Raw genomic sequence first — 27,657 nt, 5'->3', positions numbered from 1 at the left:
TCAGAAGTCTTTATCCCACCCAGACAGCTCATCAGGAGGCTCCTCTGTGTCTGGAGGAAACATGTCAAAGTGACTGTGATCCGTCGGCCCCTTTAGCTGCAGAAAGAAGGAAAAGCGTCATGAAATCATCATATTTATTCACAACTTGCTGAGTCAGAGCTCAGTTTCCCGGTAAGTACATCGTAGTAAAGTGGCCACTTCTATTAATAATAATGACAAGTAAACGGTCAAGTATCAGGCCAAGGAACACAGAGTGTCTATAAATAAAGTGTATAAACTAAGAGTTGATTTTGCATTTGTGCATTGTGATTTATGAACCACAAGATGAAGGTGAAATGTTCTTACATAAATCTGGCCACAATAACAAAGGGTTTGTTCAGAGCAGTAGAGGTGTGAAGGCGATGGAGTTCAACCCAAACAGACTGAACCCACTGACCAGCATGCTGCTGCTGGTCTAGCCCAACATCAACAATCAAGTCCCAAAAGGGTTCACGCTGACCCAATCTGCTCTGTCAATTTGAATAACCGTTTCCCTATAATATCCGTTCATGGCTCAACATGGTATATGGACTTGTATTTCTCTTTTCTAGTCTTCTTACCACTCAAAGCTCGTTCACACCACTTATCATCATTCATCCATTCACACACTGATGACAGTGGCCAAGGAGCCACCTGCCGATCAGGAGTATCTAACATTCACACAACATTCACACACCGCTGGCACACGGGAGCACTTTGGGGTTCAGTGGCTTGCCCAAGGACACATGGACATGGGCTAGCGGAGCCGGGGATCGAACCGCCGATCCTCTGATTGAAGGACCCTGCTCACTGACCTTGCTTTGGATGCTCAACACGGGAGCACCAAAGTGATCTGACCGGCCCGACTCCTTCGGAGAAGGGTTTAGTGGTCCAGTGTAAAACACTGAACATGTTACTGCAAAATCAATATTATTACTTTAACTGCTTTAACTACATCTGGCTGATTGCATACTTTTACTGAAGTAACGCTTTTAATGCACGTAGTATTTTTACTGCAGTAAAGGATCTGATTACTTCTACTGCTTAAAGTATAGAATCTCTGATCTGATACAACAGCCAGCTGTGTTTGTCCAATTAGAATTATCGTTCATTCAACCCTTAAGATTTTTATAAAATGTTGTCACAAAAGCGTCATAATCAGCATGCTCCTATTCTCCATTAGGGACATAAAAGCAGGCGAAGTGTATTGAACTGAAATGTTGTGTTTAGAGATTTCATGTGGGACTTTTTGTGAATATATATTTGCTTGTATATTGTTAGAGAACAAACGTCCTAGTTTCACCTCTCTCCACAATGGAGAAAGCAGCTTGTGACATCTCAAACCTTCCCAGTTGAAGCCCTGGAACCACCTAGAAGACAAAGAAAACAAAGAAAACCTCACTATTGGACATTTTAGAAATTGTAACTCCCATGTTGTCCCGGGCTCGATGGACGCACACTGCGAGCCACTCTGTCAAATAAAGAGAGCAACAGCGAGATCCACTGCTACCTGTCACAAGTGGTCAAGGCTAAGAGGCACAATGCCTGGTGATGCGATTGGTACTCAAGGTCTTGGTGAAGAGTCCCTCTGAAGGCGTTATGATATATGACAGGTTTGCTATTGGCATTGACCTCAGCTGAGTGTGTGAACTAGCGGCCCTGTTGGGGCGCCCAGTTGCTTCCTGCTCCGTGGTGACTGTAGCGAGGTTACCTTCAGACCAAATCCCTCCTTTGTTCCCAAGAACTTAAGACGTTCTTTCAGGTCGAGGGTTCTTCAGCGGGATGCTTTGGTCTTCCTCCCCATTGCGAAGGTCAGAGAAGGTTGCCATGTTATGTTGAATGCACGGACCCCCATCAGAGAACAGCTGCTTGTGATGAGTGTTGAGGTCATATGTACGACGTGCATGATACACCTACATCTCCTCTTTCTCCTTGATGAACTGGGTAGTGGTGTGCAGGGTGCTAATCACTTGCATGTAGACCCCTGCAGGGTTAGGCCTTGGCTCTACCCAGTTGAGTTCCATGCTACCTGGGTTGGCTGGGGCCCCCTTTTGCTCCGCTGGGGCCCCCTAGGTTATAAAGAAGTAGTTGTGACTCACCTTTACCTGGTGAGGAGCAGTGTGGTTGGGTCCATGTTACGTTGAATGTATAAAGAAGTAGTTGTGACTCACCTTTAGCTGGTGAGGACCAGTGTGGTTGGGTCCATGTTACGTTGCGAGAGGTGTTGTTACAGTTAACGTTACAGTTTAGGTTTAAATAAGAGGGAAATTATCAGCAGTCACATGGAAGTTTCTATAGCTTGTGCAGTTGGTTGATTTTCACAAGCCTGAATCTAAAAACGTCCAAAAGAAATAAAGAATGATATCATTTTGGAATTAAACTCACTTGTGTTTCTTGATTTCAATGATGCCATTCTTTTTGTTCCCCAGCCTCTCTACAGGATTTAGCCTGAGAGTGAAATAAAGAGACATTTATAGTTGTTTATTGTCAGGATTATGAAAACTAGATGATTACAAATAAACAGGCAAGACATTTAACACACTCACATGATGAAACTAGTCTAACATCTGGCTTAATAAACCCAGGGAGGATACGTTAGCTGGGTACATTTTACGAGGGTTTCTGGACTGAAGGTGTTGAAACCAACGCAACGTAACCAGAGAAGGAGAGCAGGAAACTGGGGAGAGCTGAACACCGAGGCTGCTATCCACCTTGGATCCAGAATGGAATGTTTTCAAGCACAAAGCATTGGTTTATTGTCTTTCGTTAAATATATGTATATATATATATATATATATATATATATATATATATATATATATATATATATATAATTCTCACCCAAAAAGTAGGCTACTAAGACACCTCAGTGAAACAACTCAATCCTCCTCATGCACCAGCTAGTCATGCTATGACGCAACATGAAGCTGGGACATCTCCTCTTTGGAATACATCTCTTCTGAATATGTGTTTAAATGACAGAGCAGTATTATCCTCATATCTGTTCATGCTTTTTGAGAAATCGTACTTGCAGAGTCTCCTGATGAGGTCGTCTGGACGCTTCACAATTCTTTTAGGGAAGTCCACCTTCTCAATGCCATGGAGGACCAAGGTGTAAATCTTTATGGGGTCTGAGCCAGTAAAAGGCGGACTGGAAGAAAAACGGCTTTTCAGGTTTGTTGCAAATGTAAAAATTCAAACGACGCTGTTCAAAGGAGGAATTTACAATTTTTGGGAAAAGTCACATGTCTCATATCTCATGTAACATTAATATTTTCTAAGCTTTGGACAAAACTAGGTTTCAATTACTTCTAGTCTTTATGCTAAGCTAGCAGAGCTTGGCAGTCAGGGTTGCCAGGTTGCCATTGCCAACAATTTTGAGAAATTGACACACAATTGTTGACCTTTTGTTGCCATCAAACTACTTTTTAACATATAAAACATAGAAATAAAGTAGCAAAATGTGCACAAAAAAAGAAGATAAGGAAAGTTGGAGTGACCAGTCAACATCACAAACTAAACACATTGATTCAACTGACAAAGGACCAGATGAACCTGAACAAAAGGACATTTGTAAAAGTCTTGGGAGGGAAAGTACGCTGACATCGGGATGGAAAGATAATCTGTAAAGCTTTTACAACACAAGATAAGGATGTTTGTTAAAAAGATCCAACGGAATTAAGTTTCCGACTTATCAGTCAAAAAGATGTAGATGATGAAAAAAGCCATCATATACATGCTTTCTCTGGGTCAGAGAAGTGCTGATGACACTCAAATCCTCCACCCACTGTTGGGTGTCTTAAAATGCAGCATCCAAGACTGAAAAAGAGGAGGACCTTCTACCTCACTGACTTACTTGCCAGTGAGAAGTTCAAATATGAGGATTCCCAAGGACCAGCAATCAGCTCCAAAGTCATGGCCTTTGTTCATAATGACTTCTGGGGCCACATACTCTGGAGTACCACAGAAGGTCCAGGTCTTCTTTCCAAGGCCAATCTTTTTAGCAAAGCCAAAGTCTGCCTGGGGACATACAGACAACATAAATACACATGTTTAAAAATAATACAGACACATGATGAATAACACTCTAAGGGACATCACAGGAACACAAATTGAGGCAGAGGCGTACCATTTTGACATAACCCTCAGCATCCAGGAGAAGGTTCTCGGGTTTCAGGTCTCTGTAGACGATTCCCATCGTGTGGAGGTAATCAAAGGCCTCTAAGACACAACCAGTACAGAACCTGGCTGTGGGCTCATCAAAATAACTCCTAATAGGTGAAGAAAAGATCAACAAATTCATGGAATTCTATGAATTTGGACACAGAGACGATCAATGGCCAGTTTTAGGAAAGCTGCCAGGGACAGGGCAGAAGAATGGAACTATTCTGGTGGGTTGGGTTGAGCCACATGACCTATACATTTTAAGGACTGTCATGATACATATCATCACCACGGGTCCTAAAAAACAATCTTGAATGTAACACTGTCTACTGAGAGGCAAAATATCTGAATGCAAATGCAGGAAATTATTATTTTCATTATTTAAAATAAAGCAAGATGCTTAGCCTCATGCTTGGCTGCGATGTAAAAGTTGGTATATCGAAAAAAAAAAGAGAGGAACACTTCAGATAAGTGTGTACCTTACCTCACATTATTAATGTTGTTTTTATATAGTGTGTGTGTGTGTGTGATCTGTTCAGCCTGCACACATGCTCCAAGCTGCACATGTGTAATCCATGGACTCATCCACTCGGTCGGAGCTGGCCCTGACCAACTAGGTGCCATAGGCAATACTTTAGCTGGTGCTCCTTGACCCTTCTATCTATCAAAATGATGTTGTCAGTTATTCCCCAAACACTGGAATAGTCTTTCCAAATTTCCATAGTGAATTTTGGTGGGAGTAACTGACGTGAACTATAAGCTATTTATTAGCGATTAGGGCGATGCTGCAGGCAGAGACACTTACTGAAAATGCTTGTGCAGCATTATCAGAGTGTCTTGTATCAATTCATAGGCTAGTGGGAATCAGAACACAATTATTATTTTCGCTATACTATATTGCTAATGCATGCCTCCACTCTTTTAAACGCTATTCGATATAACCATTTTTCCGGGATCATAAAGGAGGTGAGTAACACATACACTTTAAATAGTTTTTAAAGGGAATATTCCTTAACATATCTTTTTTAAATATCAATCTCTGGATGTCATTTGTAGGTGTTATGAATGTAACAAAAGGACCTACACTCACATGTCCCGCAATACAGTCCACAGCTCTCCACCAAGACACGCCTCCAGCAGCAGGTAGACAAACTTATCATCCCGAAATGTTTGGAATAACCTGAAATACACGCCCAGACAACCAAGAGACTCGTTGTTAACGACTGGGTTGCATTAAGAACACTTCTTCCTAAACCATAACCCTTCCTAAAGCACTAACCCTAACCCTTCCTAAAGCCTAACCCTTCCTAAAGCCCTAACCCCTAACCCTTCCTAAAGCACTAACCATAACCCTTCCTAAAGCATAACCCTTCCTAAAGCCCTAACCCCTAACCCTTCCTAAAGCACTAACCCCTAACCCTCCCTAAAGCCTAACCCTTCTTAAAGCACTAACCCTTCCTAAAGCATTTACCCTTCCTAAAGCACTAACCCTTCCTAAAGCCTAACCCTTCCTAAAGCACTAACCCTAACCCTTCGTAAAGCCTAACCCTTCCTAAAGCCTAACCCTTCCTAAAGCACTAACCCTTCCTAAAGCCCTAACCCCTAACCCTTCCTAAAGCCTAACCCTTCCTAAAGCACTAACCCTTCCTAAAGCCCTAACCCCTAACCCTTCCTAAAGCCTAACCCTTCCTAAAGCACTAACCCTTCCTAAAGCACTAACCCTTCCTAAAGCACTAACCCTTCCTAAATCCTAACCCTTCCTAAAGCACTAACCCTTCCTAAAGCACTTACCCTTCCTAAAGCACTAACCCTTCCTAAAGCCTAACCCTTCCTAAAGCACTAACCCTAACCCTTCCTAAAGCCTAACCCTTCCTAAAGCATAACCCTTCCTAAAGCCCTAACCCCTAACCCTTCCTAAAGCCTAACCCTTCTTAAAGCACTAACCCTTCCTAAAGCACTAACCCTTCCTAAAGCACTAACCCTTCCTAAAGCCTAACCCTTCCTAAAGCACTAACCCTAACCCTTCCTAAAGCCTAACCCTTCCTAAAGCCTAACCCTTCCTAAAGCACTAACCCTTCCTAAAGCCTAACCCTTCCTAAAGCACTAACCCTTCCTAAAGCACTAACCCTAACCCTTCCTAAAGCCTAACCCTTCCTAAAGCCTAACCCTTCCTAAAGCACTAACCCTTCCTAAAGCACTAACCCTAACCCTTCCTAAAGCCTAACCCTTCCTAAAGCCTAACCCTTCCTAAAGCACTAACCCTAACCCTTCCTAAAGCACTAACCCTTCCTAAAGCACTAACCCTAACCCTTCATAAAGCACTAACCCTTCCTAAAGCACTAACCCTTCCTAAAGCCTAACCCTTCCTAAAGCACTAACCCTAACCCTTCCTAAAGCACTAACCCTAACCCTCCCTAAAGCCTAACCCTTCCTAAAGCACTAACCCTTCCTAAAGCACTAACCATTCCTAAAGCACTAACCCTTCCTAAAGCCTAACCCTTCCTAAAGCACTAACCCTAACCCTTCCTAAAGCACTAACCCTAACCCTCCCTAAAGCCTAACCCTTCCTAAAGCACTAACCCTTCCTAAAGCACTAACCATTCCTAAAGCCTAACCCTTCCTAAAGCCTAACCCTTCCTAAAGCCTAACCCTTCCTAAAGCCTAACCCTTCCTAAAGCACTAACCCTTCCTAAAGCCTAACCCTTCCTAAAGCACTAACCCTAACCCTTCCTAAAGCACTAACCCTTCCTAAAGCACTAACCCTAACCCTTCATAAAGCACTAACCCTTCCTAAAGCACTAACCCTTCCTAAAGCCTAACCCTTCCTAAAGCACTAACCCTAACCCTTCCTAAAGCACTAACCCTAACCCTTCCTAAAGCCTAACCCTTCCTAAAGCACTAACCCTTCCTAAAGCACTAACCATTCCTAAAGCCTAACCCTTCCTAAAGCCTAACCCTTCCTAAAGCCTAACCCTTCCTAAAGCACTAACCCTTCCTAAAGCCTAACCCTTCCTAAAGCCTAACCCTTCCTAAAGCCTAACCCTTCCTAAAGCACTAACCCTTCCTAAAGCACTAACCATTCCTAAAGCACTAACCCTTCCTAAAGCCTAACCCTTCCTAAAGCCTAACCCTTCCTAAAGCCCTAACCCTTCCTAAAGCACTAACCCTAACCCTGCTAGCATAGATAACTCAACATAGATCAAGAATGAACTCAAATTAGGACCCCTAACTACAAACAACGATTCGTGCCGTACATTGGGGTGCACGCCTAGTAGAAATGGTAATGCGATGCTGGAAATATAGTAATGATGATCACAACATACAGATGAAGCACTTCTATTGACCTATAACAGGTCCCCAAAAAGGTGAGGCACTGCAGACTACTAGACTACTAGAGAAAAAACACATTCTCCTCAGAGCCCTCAGAGAGCCCTCTGAACTATGAAGGCAGACACTGAGTGGTCGGAGGACTGTTGTGTTAGTGAAGTGGGAGAGTGAACATCACATTTTGGCTGAACTTTTCCCTTTGAATGACAGTCAACAGAATGCTTGCACAAGGCCTTTGTTCTTTAGAGCCGTAGTCCAGATAAATGTCAGTGCAGTGGTGGGACCCGGGCCAGCAGCATTCTCCCAGCAGGTGTCTTAGCAACTCCACAGAGAAGCCCACCCACTCAGCAGCCCCCATCTGATCGTCTCCTTACGGGAGGAAAGACTCCGGCCTCTTCCGATCAACATCTACATGCTTCCACTAGCTCAGATTACAGAACACAACTAAATATCCTGACATCATCTTAAAATAGAAAGAAACATCTTGCTCTTCATGAAGCAACGTGTGTCCCACCTGATGATGAACACTGAGTTTGTTTGCTGAAGGATGTTTTTCTCAGAGTAGATGTGCTCCTGCTGTCTGGTGTCCACAATATGCTTCTTCTTAATGCACTTCAGGGCAAACGTGCTGTTCTCGTTCCTCAGCTTTACCTGAGACAAAGCATATTACAGCTGAACATCACACCAAGCAAACATGGACTGAATGTCTGAATAAATGTAAAGAAAAATAAAAAAACAGATATTAAAATGAACCATCGATACAAATTGATTATATGGATTATATATGAATCACTGTGCACTGTTTTTAGAGGTATCACTTGTCACAGTGTTACCGCAGCTCACCAGCTCCACTCGTCCAAATCCTCCCGTTCCCAACGTCGCGATGACCTCGAGCTCCTGGAAAGGCAGGACAGACATCTTCTCCCTCAGCGTCTTCAGCTCCTGGGCCTCTGCAGAGTCAATCTGAGGAGAGTGCGGCCTGACGGAGGAATAACACGGGACTCGTGATCACACCTGGGCCCTTTTTGCAAACTGAACTTTAAATCGGCTTCTGACCGGTAAAGCAGAACATGCAGTCATGACTATGTGACATGCCGCTACGATTGTAACCTCTCAACATGTCTACAGCTGCAGATGTGTGCTGTGCTATTCTGTCATTGTGCACGTACTGGGCATTTCTCCTCTCGTCACTCCTGGAAAGCTCTTCCACGTATTCCTTCAGGTAGGCCTGGAGCTCCTCGTAAGTTCCCACCATTTGGTTGAAATTGCTGGAGAGGAGGAGGCAGAGGGCAAAGACATGAACGACTCCCATGTTCAGTGTGTGTGTGTGTGTGTGTGTGTCGTCTCTAAGCACAGGATTGGTTACCACTGCTCTGCAGAAAACCAGCCCTCCATAGCAGTATATAGTTTCAGTTTGGTTTTGTTCTTGTCTATTAATGTGTTCATGAAGTTACCACTGACCACGTGTGATATGATGACACATCTCCTCGTATAGATAATCACAGCTTGGCTGCTTTCTAACCATAGTTATGACATAGTGAACACAAACAAGTTTGTAATATTGGACATGTGCTTATATATTGTGAGGTATGACTATTCTCTCCATCGTCATCCAGTACCAGGTTTACATTGAACTGGCATATGGGTTCATTAATACCCGTGAACATGCATCCAGGTACTCACTCTCTGTCCACCACCAGGCAGTGTGTGTCGTTCTCATTGCAGATGATGTTGGCCGAGCGAACATCCTCACTGTGAACACACACGTACAGCTCAGTGAAACAAACGCACCTCTAAACCAAGTGTACACACGGCACTCTCATGGTCAGCCAACAGCATCATAAACCGGGTGTTCATATGACACGTGACGATGACATGAAGGATCATCTTTGTTGGGTATTGTTTGCCGTGGGATGAAGGCGCAGTCGGTTCTGAATGTCCTGTCATCAATGGTACAATACTGCATCCGCTTTCTGATGTCTAAACAATCAACTCTGAAGGACTCTTCTTGCCACTGATCTCTTTTTGACTACTAGATGAGCAGTTATTGTCCCATGTGTCCTCTGATTCCAGAAGACATTACCCTTAATGAGTTGTGGTCACTACAGTGCACAGGTCGTTAGGTGTCATCTTCTTGTATACACGAGTTTCATTGATTTTCATAAATGGTTGATTGGTTTTAATGAATGCTTTCATTGCTTCATTAGTTATTATAACATGTGACTAGACACACAAGTGATATTGGATGGCTGCTAGAACAACTAGAGCAACATGTCTCTTTCCAGTAGTGATAGTGGAGCTGGTTACCGAGGACGTTGATGATAATGAGGATGTTGACTTTAAGTATATTGAACATTTTGAGGATGTTCAGGATTTTGAGATTGTTGAGGATGCCGGGAATTTGTAGAATATTAAGGATATCAAGTTGATGAGGAGACTGAAGTGGTGAAGGATGCTGAAAAACATTAGTATGCTGTTCTTGATCATCATACTAATGGTTAATAACTTAAGAATACCTCTGCATGTGTCTTATATGTTAAAATAAAATATAAACATATCTGTGTAACACTTTATAATAACTACACACTATTTAGCATTAGTTAAATATGAGTAAACACTAAATTCATCATTTATAAAGCATTGTTCCAACATTAACACTCATTAGTATGCAATTCATAAAGACAGTTATACATGTTTTATTCTTGATTTGGTTCTTGATTCTTGGTTTTCATACTTTATAAATGATGTATTTCTCAATTGTAAATTAAGTAATATATGTTACAAACCAAATATTAAGGACTTATAGATGATTAACTAGCTTAATAAATGTATTTTATTTCTTCAATTCATGATTAATTCAGGTAGCTACTAGTCGTTAGTTAAGTATTTTGTGTAATCTATCTACGCCTTCCTAAGCATTCATAAATGCCATTGAAGGGCCAGCAGTGCCTCAAAGCTAACCAAAGTCTCAGCTATCTTCTCAACAGCCTTCTGTGAACAGAGTTGTTGTACCTGATGAGAGCTTTCTCTCCAAAGTAGTCTCCTACTCCCAAAGTCTTGATTTCCTGCGGCTCATCGAAGCCCTCTGTGCTTTGGGTGACGACGACCTACAAACAGAAAACATTAGAATGAAACAACTATGTCTTATCTGTTGATGTTTTATCATTGGAATCATGAAATTGAGATTAATCAGAAGTTATTTTGATATTTTTGGGGGTTTTCTTAAGAAGGTCAAGCAACAAGATCGTTGAGAGATGTTAAAAAATCACGTTGACTTCTGGATCATGATGGAATAGATTACTTACAAATTGATTTATGTGGATTATAATTATATATGAATTACGGTGCATTATTTTTCAGATAGAACAGAGCATGAGAACAACCTGCTGTATTTAAAGCTGCGTGTCACGTGAATGTTCGTATCATATCCAAAGTTGCTTGTTAATTTGACTTGGGTTTTCATGTTCTACGGCTAAAAGATGAGCTTTATATAGTTATACATTTTGAATATTATGATATTAACAGTTAAGTAATCATAATATATAAGTAGCGTATCTATTTAATTTGTATTTAAGCAGTGCCCTCCTGTTCCTGCGTAAGCAGCAACAATCTGATGATCCCTGTTGAGTTGTCTTCATGTGGATCCAGACCGGTGTTACCACGAGGAAATACATGTAGGATATCTGTGGTGTAAGTAAACACGACTTGTTGTACAGAAGCGTGATGAATGAGCTCACCCTACATGGAGAGAAGATTGACATTCACCTAACAAACATGGGAGAACAAAAGACTGTTTGCAGCCCTGTTTCATGCTTAGGGGTGAGCTTGAAGGCTGTAACGTCATAGAGCTGCAAGAGGTCTTCTCTCAAAGGAATATGAAGGGACATTTCACTAAAGTGAGACGTGGACAGATGGCCTCATCTGGAGCAAGTGTGAACCTCTCACATCAATGCAGACTTGGAAGCAATGGAACCAGAGGAGGTCATCAGAAGTGTAAATGATGTCCTTATGATGTAAGAAGTCTCCTTGGGTGGACAGAGGACTTTTCCAAAGAGAGGACATGTATGCAGCCAAAGGTGGAGGCAGGTCCAGTATGTAGTGGACCTCTTTTGGAAAAGTTGGATGATAGAGTACATGCTGGAGCTACAAGTATGCCGAGTGTCATGAAACTTTGTGCCTCGGGCCATAGTTTTGCTTGTGGATGCGATTGCATCGATTGCATAGCGATTGCTTTTCTTCGTTGTACATACACTCATGCCACTTCTCATACATATCTGTAGCACCGAGAAGCAACTTCAAATATGAGCGATTATCCTTACCATTCACCTTGTTCTTATTTTGTATATATTTTTGGATGTTATGGATTTTTGATATCTCTATATTACTTTTTTTGTATACTTGCACCTTATCAATATTTTATATGTGCACTCTTTCCAGCTGCTGTAGAAGAGCTTCTCTCAGGACAAATACAGTTCTATCTAATATTCTCTTGAATGAATTGACTAGTTCCATTCTCAAGTCCACAGGAACACGAAGACAGCCCAGAACCCAGATTCAGACTGCAGACTGCAACCCTCTTTGAACTAATAATCACTTTCAATGAAGAACATATGGAGGCTTTAAGATGGCATGATTGACAAGGATGTGCTGACATCTCACCTCTCCTTTTGCAATAATAAAGAAAGTGTTCCCTTCTTCACCCTCTCGAATAATATACTCCCCTTTTTCAAAATAGTCCTGAAAAGACAGAGAAGTCAGTCCACTTAGATCCAATCTGAAACTAAGTCATTAGAAACAGATAATGTATGGAGCTGGATGAAATGCATAAAGTAAATCAGAAATATATGTGCTGGAATGGGAAATACTCACCACTTCAAGACAATCAACAACCTTGGCTAGTTTCTCCTCAGGCAGACCTCGGAGCAGAGACACACTGACAGGGAAACACATATTCACATGTATTATAAGATTACTGCAATACAAAAGAGACATTTGTCAAATTGAATAAAGTGACTTGAACATGTAGGACATCCTTATAATGCAATGTATTGCCTAGTATTTGGACTCTGTTATGATATAATAATAATAACGGTTAGCTTTGTTACACATTAGATCTGGCATGTGGTTCTGTACTTGATATCGTGTGTTTTTGTTGTAATAATAACTGTGGGTTTCCATATATGTTGCAGGTTTGAGTAGAGCCTGTTGGTTTGTACCTGCGCAGAAAGCTGAAGTACTCCTCATGTCTGGCCTGTGTGGTCTGCATCATGATGGCCTGGAAAGTCTGGCGGTCCAGAGCCCAGATATGAGACTGGGAGACAGCTGGGTGAGAATGAGTCATTAACAACTCATTGAAGCTCTTGCTTCGTCCTCACAGTGGCGGAAGGTTCAGGGTCCTTCTCGATGAACTGGCTCATGGTTCGGTACACTTCATAAAGGACCGAAACACAGCGGCGGATTGGGACTGATATCTTTTGGCCGTAATACTAACACTGATACGGCTTTTGTGGCGGATGATCTGACAATGCTGGTGAACTTCAAGGCACTTTAGGAGGTCTTGCTGACAACTGGCTGCTTACGTAGCAGAGGGAATGATTCCATTGCCATCACTAGCCTCTATTTGCAATTATTTCGGTGAATTTAATTTATTAAGTCCATGTCATTTTAATTTGATGTTAATTTGATGTTAATTGTGGTATATTATTAACATATCATTATGGTAGCAGGGCCCTTGCTGACTTGAGTAGTTACCAGTTGGCTTTCCTCAGGCAGCTGATCGGTAACAAGCTGTTTTCAGCAGGTTATATGATCAAAAAGGGGTTCTAATACCCAATTGTGATAGTTTGTGGTAATTTGTTGAGCCAAACAGTTTCACTGAAACTCTCGAACATAATCATAAATCTCTGAGGAGCAACTTACCAACAGCTGGCTAAAATAATTGTGGTAAACATCATGAAAACGTCTGCAAACTGTTCGATCCAGTTAGCAAACAACATGGTGGACACGTAATGATGGCGATGACCGGCAGGTGTGTGCATCATTGCACAACCACATGTGCAATAGCAACATTTACGTATTCATTTATTAATATTCTTCCAGCAGATGACTGAGCTCCCCTCATCTTTAAATTCAGATTATTGCACAAGAACAAATAAAAACATAAGATACAGAAAAGCTTTACATTTATAAAATTCATCATTCATTAAGTCATCATTCAAAGTAACAATACGAAAACAGAATGATACAATAGATATTAAACTCATTAAGTCATATAATTATTTTAAATAGATTATAGTTTTATTTTATAAATGTACTTGATAATGTTGAATAGCTTTAGCATTGGGACAAATGATTCTGTCTATAAAATTAATTTATTTTCTATTTAATATTCATTATATTGGTTGCTACAGTTACACACAAGCTTGCAAGCATGAAGAAATAAGCCCATGTGTGCAATATGTGACACACGATGAGTAGATTTAAATATATTGAATAACTCCCTCTGAACACTCATCTGCTCATGTACCATCCAGCCAGTGGTTGTCTGGTACTGTATGATATGGATATGGCTGTCACACAACGTGATGCACACTTTAGCACCGTAATCCCAAAGGTGAGACATACTCCATGACTCACCCTTGACGGTGGCTGTTCTCTTACAGTTGTACAGTATGGCCAGTTCCCCAAAAGCTGTGCCAGGACGCATCTCCCCCAGCAGCTTCCCATTCTGAATGACCTCCACCAAGCCATCTGCAGAGAGGAAAACACCGTTTGAACTCATTGGTTTTTCATTCTACTTGTGGGACAAACTTATTCCAGGTGCTTGTTGGCCTTCTTTCAGTTATGACCCAGAAGTGATGAGAATTGTCCCACAGCTCCACTTCACATTCACTCGGCTCCCTCATCCACCGTCTGGTACCACTGTGTCTGGATGACTGAGCCCATCAGGCAGAGGCAGGAGCCCATGGGCCCAGCGGCTGTTGGTCAAAGAGCTCAGTCACGTGTTGTGATGGTGTGTTTGTGTGGTTAGGGCCATGCACCGCATCACTGCTGCACCAAATCCACACGTCATCTCCTGACCCATCTCATCCTCACTAACACACCTTGACTCGCTCACAACCTGAAGGGAGAAGACAACAAACCCTGGGAGCACATTAGCGTTGCTGCCTGCGTTACATGTGTGGCTGGTAGGACGCGCTGCATACAGAGGGGCAGCATCACTGTTTTATTAGCTGAGAACCTGAGTGTCGAAAAGTAGAATTACAACTCATATAATCGCAAAAAGAGGTCCTGAAACTATACAATTCATTTAATCCATCCATCCATCCATGCTTATCCTCATTAGGGTCGCGGGGGTGCTGGAGCCTATCCCAGCTGACATAGGGCGAAGGCAGGGGACACCCTGGACAGGCCGCCAGTCCATCGAGGGCACATGTAGGGACATACAACCATTCACTCTCACATTCACACCTATGGGACATTTAGAGATCAATTAACCTGCAGCATGTCTTTGGACTGTGGGAGGAAGCCGGAGAGCCCGGAGAGAACCCACGCTGCCACGGGGAGAACATGCAAACTCCACACAGAAGGACCGCTCCGACCGGGAATCGAACCCGCGGCCCTCTTGCTGTGAGGCGACAGTGCTAGCCACTACACCACCGTGCAGCCCAATTCATTTAATATGTAGCTATAATATAATACACAGCTCTTGAATATTCTTTCAAGAACACTCTACAACTCTCATCTCAATGGGAACACGACATGATGAACTGAAGACTTCTGTAAATGACGCGCGGTGATGAATCTTCCAGTACTTTTGTAAAGCGTCACGATCGCTCAACATCCCGAGCTGACCTGCCAGCACATAGAGGTAGTTTCCAGGTTCCCCCTCCTGGATGACCAGCTGGCCCTCGGTATAAACCTTCTCATACATGCAGTCCACCATCTCCCTCATGTGCTGTGGCTCCAGCCTCTTCAGAAAGTTATTGTTCGTGATGGCGTTGTTGATGAGTTTCTTGGTGCTGGGATGCAAACAGAAGCAGAAAGAAGCATTACCGAAGTCCAGAGTATTCATCCAGCACACATTTCACAAATGTACCACAAGAGCGTTTACGATATCTGCAGCTCATGAGGCCCTCTGCACCCTAATAACAGACAACAGTTAGTGTGTTTGTGAAGTACTAAACATCCGACTGCAGACTCGGATTATGTTGCACACGTTTTTTCATAGTTTGTAAATGGATGTTTTCATAGTTTTTCTGAAGACTTGCCTCTGTTTTTGGAGCTATGGGAAGAGATAATTAACCAGTTGCTCCAACTCCAAACCCTTTGGCACTTTGCAGCTGTAGTTAGGCACCACCGGTCTCTTAAGCTTAAATTAGCTAAAATAAAAAATAACAAAAACGTTCAACAACAAATGTAATCTTATCAGTGCTGCAGCCGTGATACTTTGACCGGAGATGGTTGGTAGACCAGATGTGGGTCCTGGGTCCAAGCCACCTCATTAATGCAATTCTAATTTATTCAGCAGAGTTCCCCGAGCGGGTGTGTGTGTGCGTCCCTGATTACCACATCACACAGATGAGGTGCGAGTGCATTTATTAAAAAAGGAGTGCTGAATGGATCTGAGAGGCAGCGTTTGTGTAACTGAAGCCCACAATGACTGGGATCCTGCATTCTGATTCCGTGGCCTTTTGTTTCGCTCCATGTCTTTCTGTTCTGCTGCCATGCTAATGGAGCCTTTCAGATGTGGGCGGGTTACAAAAGCCTTCCAGAGCTCTCACGTCCTCCTACCAATGAGATTCTGTTTGTGTTGATCGCAATTGATCAAACTATTTTTATGAAAACGTAAATTTTTTGAGCAACCTAAGAACCAGTTTTATCATAAGTGACGGTATCATAGGTGACGGTATCATAAGTGACGGTATCATAGGAGACGGTATCATAGGTGACGGTATCATAGGTGACGGTATCATAAGTGACGGTATCATAGGTGACGGTATCATAGGTGACGGTATCATAAGTGACGGTATCATAGGAGACGGTATCATAAGTGACGGTATCATAGGTGACGGTATCATAGGTGACGGTATCATAGGAGACGGTATCATAGGTGACGGTATCATAATTGACGGTATCATAGGTGACGGTATCATAAGTGACGGTATCATAGGTGACGGTATCATAGGTGACGGTATCATAGGTGACGGTATCATAAGTGACGGTATCATAGGTGACGGTATCATAGGTGACGGTATCATAGGTGACGGTATCATAGGTGACGGTATCATAGGTGACGGTATCATAGGTGACGGTATCTTAAGAGACGGTATCAGGTGACGGTATCATAAGAGACGGTATCATAGGTGACGGTATCATAGGAGACGGTATCATAGGAGACGGTATCATAGGTGACGGTATCATAAGTGACGGTATCATAGGAGACGGTATCATAGGAGACGGTATCATAGGTGACGGTATCATAGGAGACGGTATCATAGGAGACGGTATCATAGGTGACGGTATCATAGGTGACGGTATCATAGGAGACGGTATCATAGGTGACGGTATCATAAGTGACGGTATCATAGGTGACGGTATCATAAGTGACGGTATCATAGGAGACGGTATCATAGGTGACGGTATCATAAGTGACGGTATCATAAGAGACGGTATCATAGGTGACGGTATCATAAGAGACGGTATCATAGGTGACGGTATCATAAGAGACGGTATCATAGGTGACGGTATCATAGGTGACGGTATCATAGGTGACGGTATCATAGGTGACGGTATCATAAGAGACGGTATCATAAGTGACGGTATCATAAGTGACGGTATCATAGGAGACGGTATCATAGGAGACGGTATCATAAGTGACGGTATCATAAGTGACGGTATCATAAGTGACGGTATCATAGGTGACGGTATCATAAGAGACGGTATCATAGGAGACGGTATCATAGGTGACGGTATCATAGGTGACGGTATCATAGGTGACGGTATCATAAGTGACGGTATCATAAGTGACGGTATCATAAGTGACGGTATCATAGGTGACGGTATCATAAGAGACGGTATCATAGGAGACGGTGTCATAGGTGACGGTATCATAAGTGACGGTATCATAGGTGACGGTATCATAGGTGACGGTATCATAGGTGACGGTATCATAAGAGACGGTATCATAGGTGACGGTATCATAAGTGACGGTATCATAGGTGACGGTATCATAAGTGACGGTATCATAGGTGACGGTATCATAGGTGACGGTATCATAGGTGAAGGTATCATAAGTGACGGTATCATAAGTGACGGTATCATAGGTGACGGTATCATAAGTGACGGTATCATAGGTGACGGTATCATAAGTGACGGTATCATAGGTGACGGTATCATAAGTGACGGTATCATAGGAGACGGTATCATAGGTGACGGTATCATAAGTGACGGTATCATAGGTGACGGTATCATAGGTGAAGGTATCATAAGTGACGGTATCATAGGTGACGGTATCATAAGTGACGGTATCATAGGTGACGGTATCATAGGTGACGGTATCATAGGTGACGGTATCATAGGTGACGGTATCATAAGAGACGGTATCATAGGTGACGGTATCATAAGTGACGGTATCATAGGAGACGGTATCATAAGTGACGGTATCATAGGTGACGGTATCATAAGTGACGGTATCATAGGTGACGGTATCATAAGTGACGGTATCATAGGTGACGGTATCATAAGTGACGGTATCATAGGTGACGGTATCATAAGTGACGGTATCATAGGTGACGGTATCATAGGTGACGGTATCATAAGGTGACCGGGGGAGGGGTATCATAAGAGTACGGTATCATAGGTGACGGTATCATAGGTGACGGTATCATAGAGACGGTATCATAGGTGACGGTATCATAGGTGACGGTATCATAGGAGACGGTATCATAGTAGACGGTATCATAGGTGACGGTATCAAAGTGACGGTATCATAGGTGACGGTATCATAGGTGACGGTATCATAAGTGACGGTATCATAGGTGACGGTATCATAGGTGACGGTATCATAGGAGACGGTATCATAGGTGACGGTATCATAAGTGACGGTATCATAGGTGACGGTATCATAAGTGACGGTATCATAGGTGACGGTATCATAAGTGACGGTATCATAGGAGACGGTATCATAGGTGACGGTATCATAAGTGACGGTATCATAAGTGACGGTATCATAAGTGACGGTATCATAGGTGACGGTATCATAAGAGACGGTATCATAGGTGACGGTATCATAAGAGACGGTATCATAGGTGACGGTATCATAGGTGACGGTATCATAGGAGACGGTATCATAGGTGACGGTATCATAAGTGACGGTATCATAAGAGACGGTATCATAGGAGACGGTATCATAAGTGACGGTATCATAGGTGACGGTATCATAGGTGACGGTATCATAGGTGACGGTATCATAAGTGACGGTATCATAGGTGACGGTATCATAGGTGACGGTATCATAGGAGACGGTATCATAGGTGACGGTATCATAAGTGACGGTATCATAGGTGACGGTATCATAATTGACGGTATCATAGGTGACGGTATCATAGGTGACGGTATCATAAGTGACGGTATCATAGGTGACGGTATCATAGGTGACGGTATCATAGGTGACGGTATCATAGGAGACGGTATCATAGGTGACGGTATCATAAGTGACGGTATCATAGGTGACGGTATCATAATTGACGGTATCATAGGTGACGGTATCATAGGTGACGGTATCATAAGTGACGGTATCATAGGTGACGGTATCATAAGTGACGGTATCATAGGTGACGGTATCATAAGTGACGGTATCATAATTGACGGTATCATAGGTGACGGTATCATAAGTGACGGTATCATAGGTGACGGTATCATAAGTGACGGTATCATAGGTGACGGTATCATAGGTGACGGTATCATAATTGACGGTATCATAAGAGACGGTATCATAGGTGACGGTATCATAAGTGACGGTATCATAGGAGACGGTATCATAAGTGACGGTATCATAGGAGACGGTATCATAAGTGACGGTATCATAGGTGACGGTATCATAGGTGACGGTATCATAAGTGACGGTATCATAGGTGACGGTATCATAGGTGACGGTATCATAATTGACGGTATCATAAGAGACGGTATCATAGGTGACGGTATCATAAGTGACGGTATCATAGGAGACGGTATCATAAGTGACGGTATCATAGGAGACGGTATCATAAGTGACGGTATCATAGGTGACGGTACAACAGCACACACTGTGGGCTTAACGCAGTCATGTGTGCCCCTCATTGTGTAATTATATGCAGTGTTTAACAATGGAAACAATATGTCACAATATGACATTTTGATATCCTGATTAATGTCAAAAGAAATATCCCAGTTTTACTATTTTTACATTTTTCAACTAATTAACTAAAATATGTATTTTCATCATTATCAACTTTATCCTTTTATTTCGTTTAAGTCATCTATAGTGGTTTTTTGCATGAATACGTTCATATAATTAATAAAAGAAATTAAAGATTGTATTTTTTTTGATAATAAAATGTTGTCATTTGTAGCTATAAACAACTTATTTTGAGCTGTTTAGAGCTTGTGTTAGGACGTTGCTCCTCCTCTGCTGAATGCTTCAGGTGAGTGGCACATGGAACACAGGTTACATGTGACTTGATTTCTTTGCACACTCAAGTCTGGCAGTTATGAAACCGAGATGTTATATAAGCGAGGTTATGACAATAAAGGTTAATACCGCCATGCCTATTTGTGTAGAATTCCCCTTTAACTCACTGCGAGTCTTTGTGGACGGACTTTGCAATCGATATGCGTGCCGCTCTGAGCCCGCCACAGAAGTTCTCCGAAGTGGGTTCAGCAGAGACGCCTTCCTTGGCTTTGAGCCGGCGGTGGACCTCCACAGCCACCCTGTGGAAGCGGCTGGGACCCTGGTTGATGACACTGAAGCGCCGGTGGCTGTGGTGGCACAGGGCCGGCGGAGAGCGGCCCAGGCTGTTGTTGTAGCCGATGGCATCCTGGAGCTTGTCGATCTGGGAGATCTTGCCCTCCAGTTCCACGCGGAGATGATGTAACTGGAGCTCCTGGGCTTGAAACTCCAGGTCCCGATGTGCCAGCTCCGCCTCCAGGTGGGTAATCCGCAACCTGAAGATCAGCATTGGCTCAACCACTGAACACACATACAGTAAGCCAGGCTACTATACACCGACTCGTTTTTCACTACAAGACACAATGCAGCTACATCTAGTGAGAAATGTATAGCTTTACATATACATGTTGGATTTGGTTTCCACAACACCCTCCACACCACGGCGATCATCCATCCATCCATTATCAGCCGCTTATCCGGGGTCGCGGTGGCAGCAGGTTCAGCAGGCCGACCCAGGCTTCCCTCTCACCTGCAACACTTTCCAGCTCATTCTGGGGGATCCCGAGGCGTTCCAAGGCCAGCCGGGAGATATAATCCCTCCAGCGTGTCCTCGGTCTTCCCCGGGGCCTCCTACCAGTTGGACGTGCCCGGAAAACATCTAATGGGAGGCGTCCAGGAGGCATCCTGACTAGATGAACCACCTCAGCTGACTCCTTTCGACACGAAGGAGCAGCGACTCGACTCCGAGCTCCCTCAGATGTCCGAGCTCCTTACCCTATCTCTAAGGCTGAGCCCGGCCACCCTACGGAGGAAGCTCATTTCGGCCGCTTGTATCCGAGATCTCGTTCTTTCGGTCACGACCCAGAGTTCGTGACCATAGGTGAGGGTTGGAACGTAGACCGACCAGTAAATGGAGAGCTTTGCCTTCCGGCTCAGCTCCCTCTTCACCAAGACGGACCGGTACAGCGCCTGTTTTACTGCTGCAGCCGCACCGATCCGCCTGTCAATCATGACTTCTTGAAATAATTCATCTTGATGATTGATTCATCCAAAGTATGCTTTCACATTTCAGCAACCGAGGTTACGAATGCATGAAACAACATGACAAGCTGGATCTTTGATACATTTTCTTCATTGAACCAATTGAATAGGAACCAGCCACCAGAAGGTGTGCTATAGGGACATATAGGTCACATACTCATCTTAGAATAGGGTTTACAACGGAGCACACATAAGCACAAGGTACCTGAGGACATCTGTGTCCCGGCCAGGAGGCTCTGTGTTGATGGAGGCTAGGCAGCTGTTCTCCTCAGCCAGTGGGGCTTTTATCGAACCGTTGCCCATGGCCAGGCATTGGCTGGCCACCATAGGAATGGCTCTCAGTCTTACCGCGATGGCTGTCTGAGAGGAAGCTCTACGAGAGGGCAAGGTGCTCGTTCTTCTTTAATGCCTGCTTTCTTAAATGCTTCAGTGTTCTACAGAAGAAGAAGATAAAAACCCTGATGAATGATTATTCCGACTGATGTGTGTTAGTGAATCATCTATGACCATGAAATGAAAACTCCGATAACTCCCATATGGTGTTTAGGTTGACAGACTCCAACCTCAGATCATCCTTCACACATACTACATGCTCATATGTATCCACATGTTAAACACTTCTCACTCTACTATTCTTCAATTGTCCTAAAGCAAGTCAATCAGGTTTTTGTACCATGCGCCCTTCAGATTCTCCCAGTACAGTCTATTTATCAAGAAAGAGAACAATTTCCAGTATTTACTTACAGAGTAGCTGCAATGTGTTGAAAATAATAATCCTGAAGCTCTGAAACACCGACGTGTGATCCCTTTTTCATGCTTCCTATAGAATTCAGTTGCGTCTCATTTGTTTGCCGTCCACAAGCACAATGACACTTATTTATGCTGGGAGGCTCCAAGACCAAGAAGTGGAAAGATCTGGCAACCCCTGGTGGCCTTGAAGTGTTTGACATGCTGATAGAGTGAGAGGGAGAGTGGTAGTAGTAATTATTTGTGGGTGCATATATATATATATATATATATATATATATATATATATATATATATATATTTATCAATTAGTTCTTCATGATGCTTTTTGTTACGAGCTATTGTTGCACCATGTCAGTCTATCCGCGGACAGATTTTATGAACGCGATAGCAGTCACAAAGCTTTACAGGTGTGCAGTTAAAATCAATATGTAGGTTGAGATCAAAGGTGGGTGTGGTTGGAGCAAGGGCGCCAGTAGTGAGGGGAGTAGGAATTGAGAAAGCCACATAACCTGTTCAACCTGCCACTGTATCTCTATTTAATGTATTCATTAAGAAATAAAATAATATACAGTATACATGTTTTTGTAAGGTTGACAGTCGAACCCGGGCCCGTCTTGCTGTGCAGTGCCCGCCTCTCCATCACCGTACAGCACCGCCTTTTGTCCTTTCTCTTTTAAATTGTTCCCAATGAGTAGAAAGCGTATGCGGCTCTGCCTTTTTTAGGAGGCCGCTGTGAGTGACGTCACTGTAGTAAACAGGAGGAGAAGCTTGCTTTGGTCGTGTCCATCTGTCCTGAATTCAGACATTCTCATGACAAAGACTCATTGATCCCATTAGTGGGAGCAGATCATCAAGTCATCATCCTCACTGCTCTAATGTTTCGGCTGTCAAGATTAAGCGATGAAAAGCTCATGCATACAAAGTATAATGCATGCATCCTCCGGTTGGGGCTCAAGGGAAAAGAACAATGTCATACAAATATATAGTAGCCTAAAGAGAAAATAGAATGGAATAAGCAGAAGGATCTTTTGGTTCTGACTTTTATGAGGTGACTTATAGCCTCCAGTAGTGAGGTACGGGAAGAAGACATCAATGGCAGGCCGAGATGTGTACACTAAGTCTTGGGGACAGTGGACTTTATTTGCACACCTGCATCTCAGTCAGATAACCTCGAGTCTGCTCGCCTCCTGTTTGCTTCCCAGCCTCCGAGCGACCAGTTTCTACAGCAGTCTATTTACCTTAGTCTGCTCATCACCCTCCGGAGAGGTTATGCCTGATTGCCTTACCCCCAGGCCGGCTGCCTGTGGGTAAGCTCCCCCTCTGCCCTGCCCCCATATACATTTGACATCAACTATACGTAGAAAAGTGTTACAGAAAGATAATCAACTTATTAAAGCATACCCGGCATCATTCTATTAGTTCCCAGACCATTATCATACCATAGTTTATCTTCCATAACTAGCATCTGTCCTTTGACCATACCATAGTTTCTTTTTCATACCTGTTCAGTTTATTTTTAATTAAGTTTATTTTGTATAACCCCAAATCACAAATTTGCCTCCGAGGGCTTTACAATCTGTACACATACGACATCCCTGTCTTAGGAAAAACAGAGCAACAGAGGAGTATCCCTCTCCCCGGATGGACAGAAGCAATAGATGTCATGTGACCAGAATGAACAGAGTTACATTCAATGAATATGACAGAAATGTATGAATAATTAGTAGTAGGCATGGACCACGATCCAGATTTCCACAATCCATGAAACAGAAGGAGGTAGAGAGGCAAATTTGTAATTTGTGATATTGGGCTATACAAAATAAACTGAATTGAAAATTGAATTGAATAGAGAGAGAGGGGCATCAGCAGGGCCACGGAGGCAGGAGGCCAGGCTAATAACGCAGGAGGCCAGGGCCAAGGGGCAAGGACCAGCTCCAGACACCTCCAGGTCCAATGGACCCTATGAGACGTGAAGTCACAACGACTCCGGGGAGGAAGCAGATTTAATAAGGTGCAATGGAGAGATGTAAATTCATCCATAAGGAAAGAGAAGAGGAGATAGGTGCTCAGTGTATGCTAAAACATCCCCCAGCAGCCTATAAGCCTATAGCAGCATATCAAGGGGCTCGACCAGGGCAAACCTGATTCAGTCTTAAGTCTATTCTATCTGGCATCGTATAAGATCCGATAACATGAAGTCACTCAAGATGCATAAGAATGTTATGACTATGGTACTTGAGATATGATTGCCCAAAAGACAAGTTAATGCCACATAAGAGAGCAATCGGGAATTCTAGGCAGATCCGTGTTGGCACTAGATGTACAAAATGTTGCCACTTAACCAGGTTTTGTGTAATTGTAAAATAAAAATTCTTTTCTAACTGGTATTGTCTCAGAAATAACAATAGATGACAAAAACATTTAAATAAAACAACAAAAGACCTGCAAACAAGCATCAACAAAAGAAAGGTATTCCATTGAAAATAGGGTTCTTTATTCTGAGTCAGTGACAAATTGCTTAAAAAGTTGACTTGTACTGAACAGTGAATCTGTTTGGCAATCAGTGACGACAGCTGCCATTGTTTGGATAAAAGTAATAAAAAGTACAAATAAATTCTTTTGGAAAACAATATCATTACCGTATAAACATTCATGAAACTAACAACTCAGCATGTGGATTGAAGTGAATACCTCAACTGTGGTTGGAAGTCACATTGAATCTTGGAAAACAAACTTATACATCTTAATTCAATGTTGGCAGATTTCTTCTGAATGAAAACATCAAATGCACAGTACACCTAATGTTACGTTACTAATATAGGAAATAAGATGAAAAAACAATAGCATGCAAATTCTACATAATGCCCTCTCACCAAATCTGAGATAATATTCAAATCTGACAAGTACAGAATTTTAAACTGACACAAATTATACATCAAGATTGCTACAATAAAATGAAATAAAGCAGGAAAACTTATTTTACTTACTTCTACTTTACATTTCAAATTGAAATACACACGGTGTGACCTAAATAAAATACTGTGAAACTGGTGCTGTAAATACAAATGCAGGTCATAGTAAAAGTACAATAATGCACTCCGAGGTGTTCCAATATAAAAAGTAATGGCCACCTAGCCAGGCCTCTGAAACACTGCCCACATTTCTGATTGGTTCAGGTCTGGTGTTTTGCCTAGTTAGGCCCCGAGGAGACGAAAAAGCATTCAGTAGTTTGTATGAAGTTGAGAGGCTACTGAAGAGAGAAAACTATTCTTTCACTCGCTTCCAAAACAAATGCGCATGCTAGCCAGATCAAGATCTTTACGAAACGAGGTGTTGCTGCTCATTGAAAACAACTCCGCTTTTGTCCACAGGGGCAACAACACAGAATTAAAGTTCCTTTCAGTTACTTGAATAGAAATCAGCTAACGGGAGCCTGATATTAGACTGAAACAATGAATTGGATCATCAGACTAATGGCCTATGACTGACGTATACCTGAGTGCATTATGGCATACCTGAAGAACTCAAAAATGACTTCATACAGACATTAACATCTGTTACACCAACTAAATGTAGCAGGGGTTGGATACAAAACCCAGAACTGTTGGTGTACCTATTGAGTCAAATGCCTTTGTTGTGATTCAGCGTTGCATTTTGTAAATGGTTAATTAAAACGCACACTATTACAAACTTACATAACAATTGTATTCCTAAACCCAAATTCATGCACAAAAGCTTTGTTAGCAGTGGAGCACACTGTAACTCTATAGGCTATATAACATAGAAAACCAAGTAAATAAAGCAAATTAACAACTTGTTTTCTTTATACAAAGAAAACTGTGTTAGTTCCATGTTTGTGCAAAATAGAAACGTGAAGTTTAAAACAGAGACTACACAGAAAGAGACTTTCAGGCATAACATGTTAAAGATAAGTCCCTGATTGTGTTACAGTTCCCAACAACAACCCAGCGTTCCTTTCCATGGTGTCTAAAGATGAAGACTATGGGAATGAGAGGGCTGTTGGATTCTGTTAAAAACCAGGGAGGATATCTTTGAAATAAATTATTTTCTAAATGCTACATTGCCTGACAGGAAAGTTACTGTTGAAATGATAACTTAGTAATAACAACACAATATCGACTCCAATGTTTTCATAAAATCAGATGCTATTGATTGTAAATTGTGGTTGAGATCCGTTTGTATGTTGGTGAGCGAGCTTGGGGCATTGCAACTTAAGAACACACATAAACAGACCAAATGCAATCAGTTGTTCTATCCAACACACATTAAAATGAACGAAATACAAGCTAATGGACAAAACAATTAGTCTTTCTTTCTTTGCTTGCATTTTGTCTTTTTTCTCATAGTTTCTGAAGTTGCAGTGCTTTGAGCTCGCTGTACCTTGTGAACATTATTCAATACTTACAATAACAAAACATTGTTTAGGCTATTTCCTTTAAATAAGATTACAAATGAACAATAGGTACATCCCCCACACCCTAAATAGTTTTTGAAACAATGAAACTGCAACACATTTCTTTCAATTTCAAACTCCTGAACTCAAAAACTGAAAAGACAACAACAATAACAACAACAACCAAACCAGGTCTGTTTACAAGGCAGTTGTCAATATGACACAAGGAATGCTTCTGTACATTATATTTTCAATGAAACAGATAAGTGTGACACACTGACAAAGGGAACTTTTTAGGTTATTTGCATGTACAGTTTCAGCTTTTAAAATATTATGACTCTGGTGTATTTACATGTTTTACTAAATATCAATTTATGATCAGAGTGACGAAAGAATTAATAATTTGAAAAAATATTGTTTCAGTAAAAATACAATTTGCATGCAATATATTTGATTGCATGCAATTCTGATAAAAGCTCAAATGTGTTTTTTCCACAACTGTCAATCATCTGTACATAATCAGCATATGATTACTGCTTATTCTGGAAATTATGTGTTTCATCAACGCAATTTATTTACAAAGACTGAGTACTTTTATACATACAATCCTTCGTCTTCTATTGTACAATACTTACAATTACTGTATTACATGATGGTGTCTTTTAACACCTCAATAAAAACAAAAACAAATAATACCAAATATGTGACCAGGCATGAAGTGTATTTCCTATACAGCACATTCATTCAAACAAAATGCCATAGCTGCATGTAAAGGGATTTTTGAAAAGTCAGTCAGATAATATCTGAAGGAATCATCAAGAGGGTCCCTTGGTATTTTATTCTCGGAAACACGTGGAATCTACCTGCTCTGTGAGCTGCTCTGAATTCTTTATCACAGTTACAGTTTTGATGTCACGTCAAACACTAAGAATAGCAGGTGCTAGTGTCCATGTCGGAGTTAAATCAATGGGTATGCAGTCAAAGAAACAGTGTCTCTCTGTGGCTGTGATGAGTG

At 42.1% G+C, this 27,657-nt stretch overlaps 1 protein-coding gene across 1 annotated transcript; it reads right to left on the bottom strand.

Moving 5' to 3' along the window:
• On the bottom strand, window positions 1-21,805 carry LOC117744101 (cGMP-dependent protein kinase 2). The gene is made up of 19 exons (XM_034552217.1): window positions 21,684-21,805; window positions 20,347-20,712; window positions 15,364-15,530; window positions 14,146-14,259; window positions 12,726-12,831; window positions 12,379-12,442; window positions 12,169-12,246; window positions 10,522-10,616; window positions 9,193-9,261; window positions 8,679-8,777; window positions 8,353-8,488; window positions 8,024-8,160; window positions 5,273-5,362; window positions 4,148-4,289; window positions 3,875-4,038; window positions 3,047-3,169; window positions 2,404-2,466; window positions 1,322-1,388; window positions 1-96 (listed from the first exon to the last, which is right to left on the bottom strand). The coding sequence occupies exons 1-19, from the start codon at window positions 21,803-21,805 to the stop codon at window positions 1-3; spliced, it is 2,298 nt and encodes a 765-aa protein (XP_034408108.1).
• Window positions 21,806-27,657: the final 5,852 nt, after the last annotated feature.

The sequence above is a fragment of the Cyclopterus lumpus genome, chromosome 15, assembly GCF_009769545.1.
Source record: "Cyclopterus lumpus isolate fCycLum1 chromosome 15, fCycLum1.pri, whole genome shotgun sequence".
Lineage (NCBI taxonomy): Eukaryota > Metazoa > Chordata > Actinopteri > Perciformes > Cyclopteridae > Cyclopterus > Cyclopterus lumpus.
Note: the sequence above shows the minus strand (reverse complement) of the source record. Positions and strands in the feature narration are given on the sequence as shown.

Excerpts from the sequence above, each read along its gene's own strand:
- LOC117744101 (XM_034552217.1), bottom strand. The coding sequence starts at position 21,805 with ATGGTGGCCAGCCAATGCCTGGCCATGGGCAACGGTTCGATAAAAGCC. Across the intron at positions 14,260-15,363 it reads CTACCTCTATGTGCTGGCAG|ATGGCTTGGTGGAGGTCATT; the intron begins GTCAGCTCGGGA and ends TCCTCTCTGCAG. Across the intron at positions 1,389-2,403 it reads ATTGAAATCAAGAAACACAA|GTGGTTCCAGGGCTTCAACT; the intron begins GTGAGTTTAATT and ends TTTGTCTTCTAG.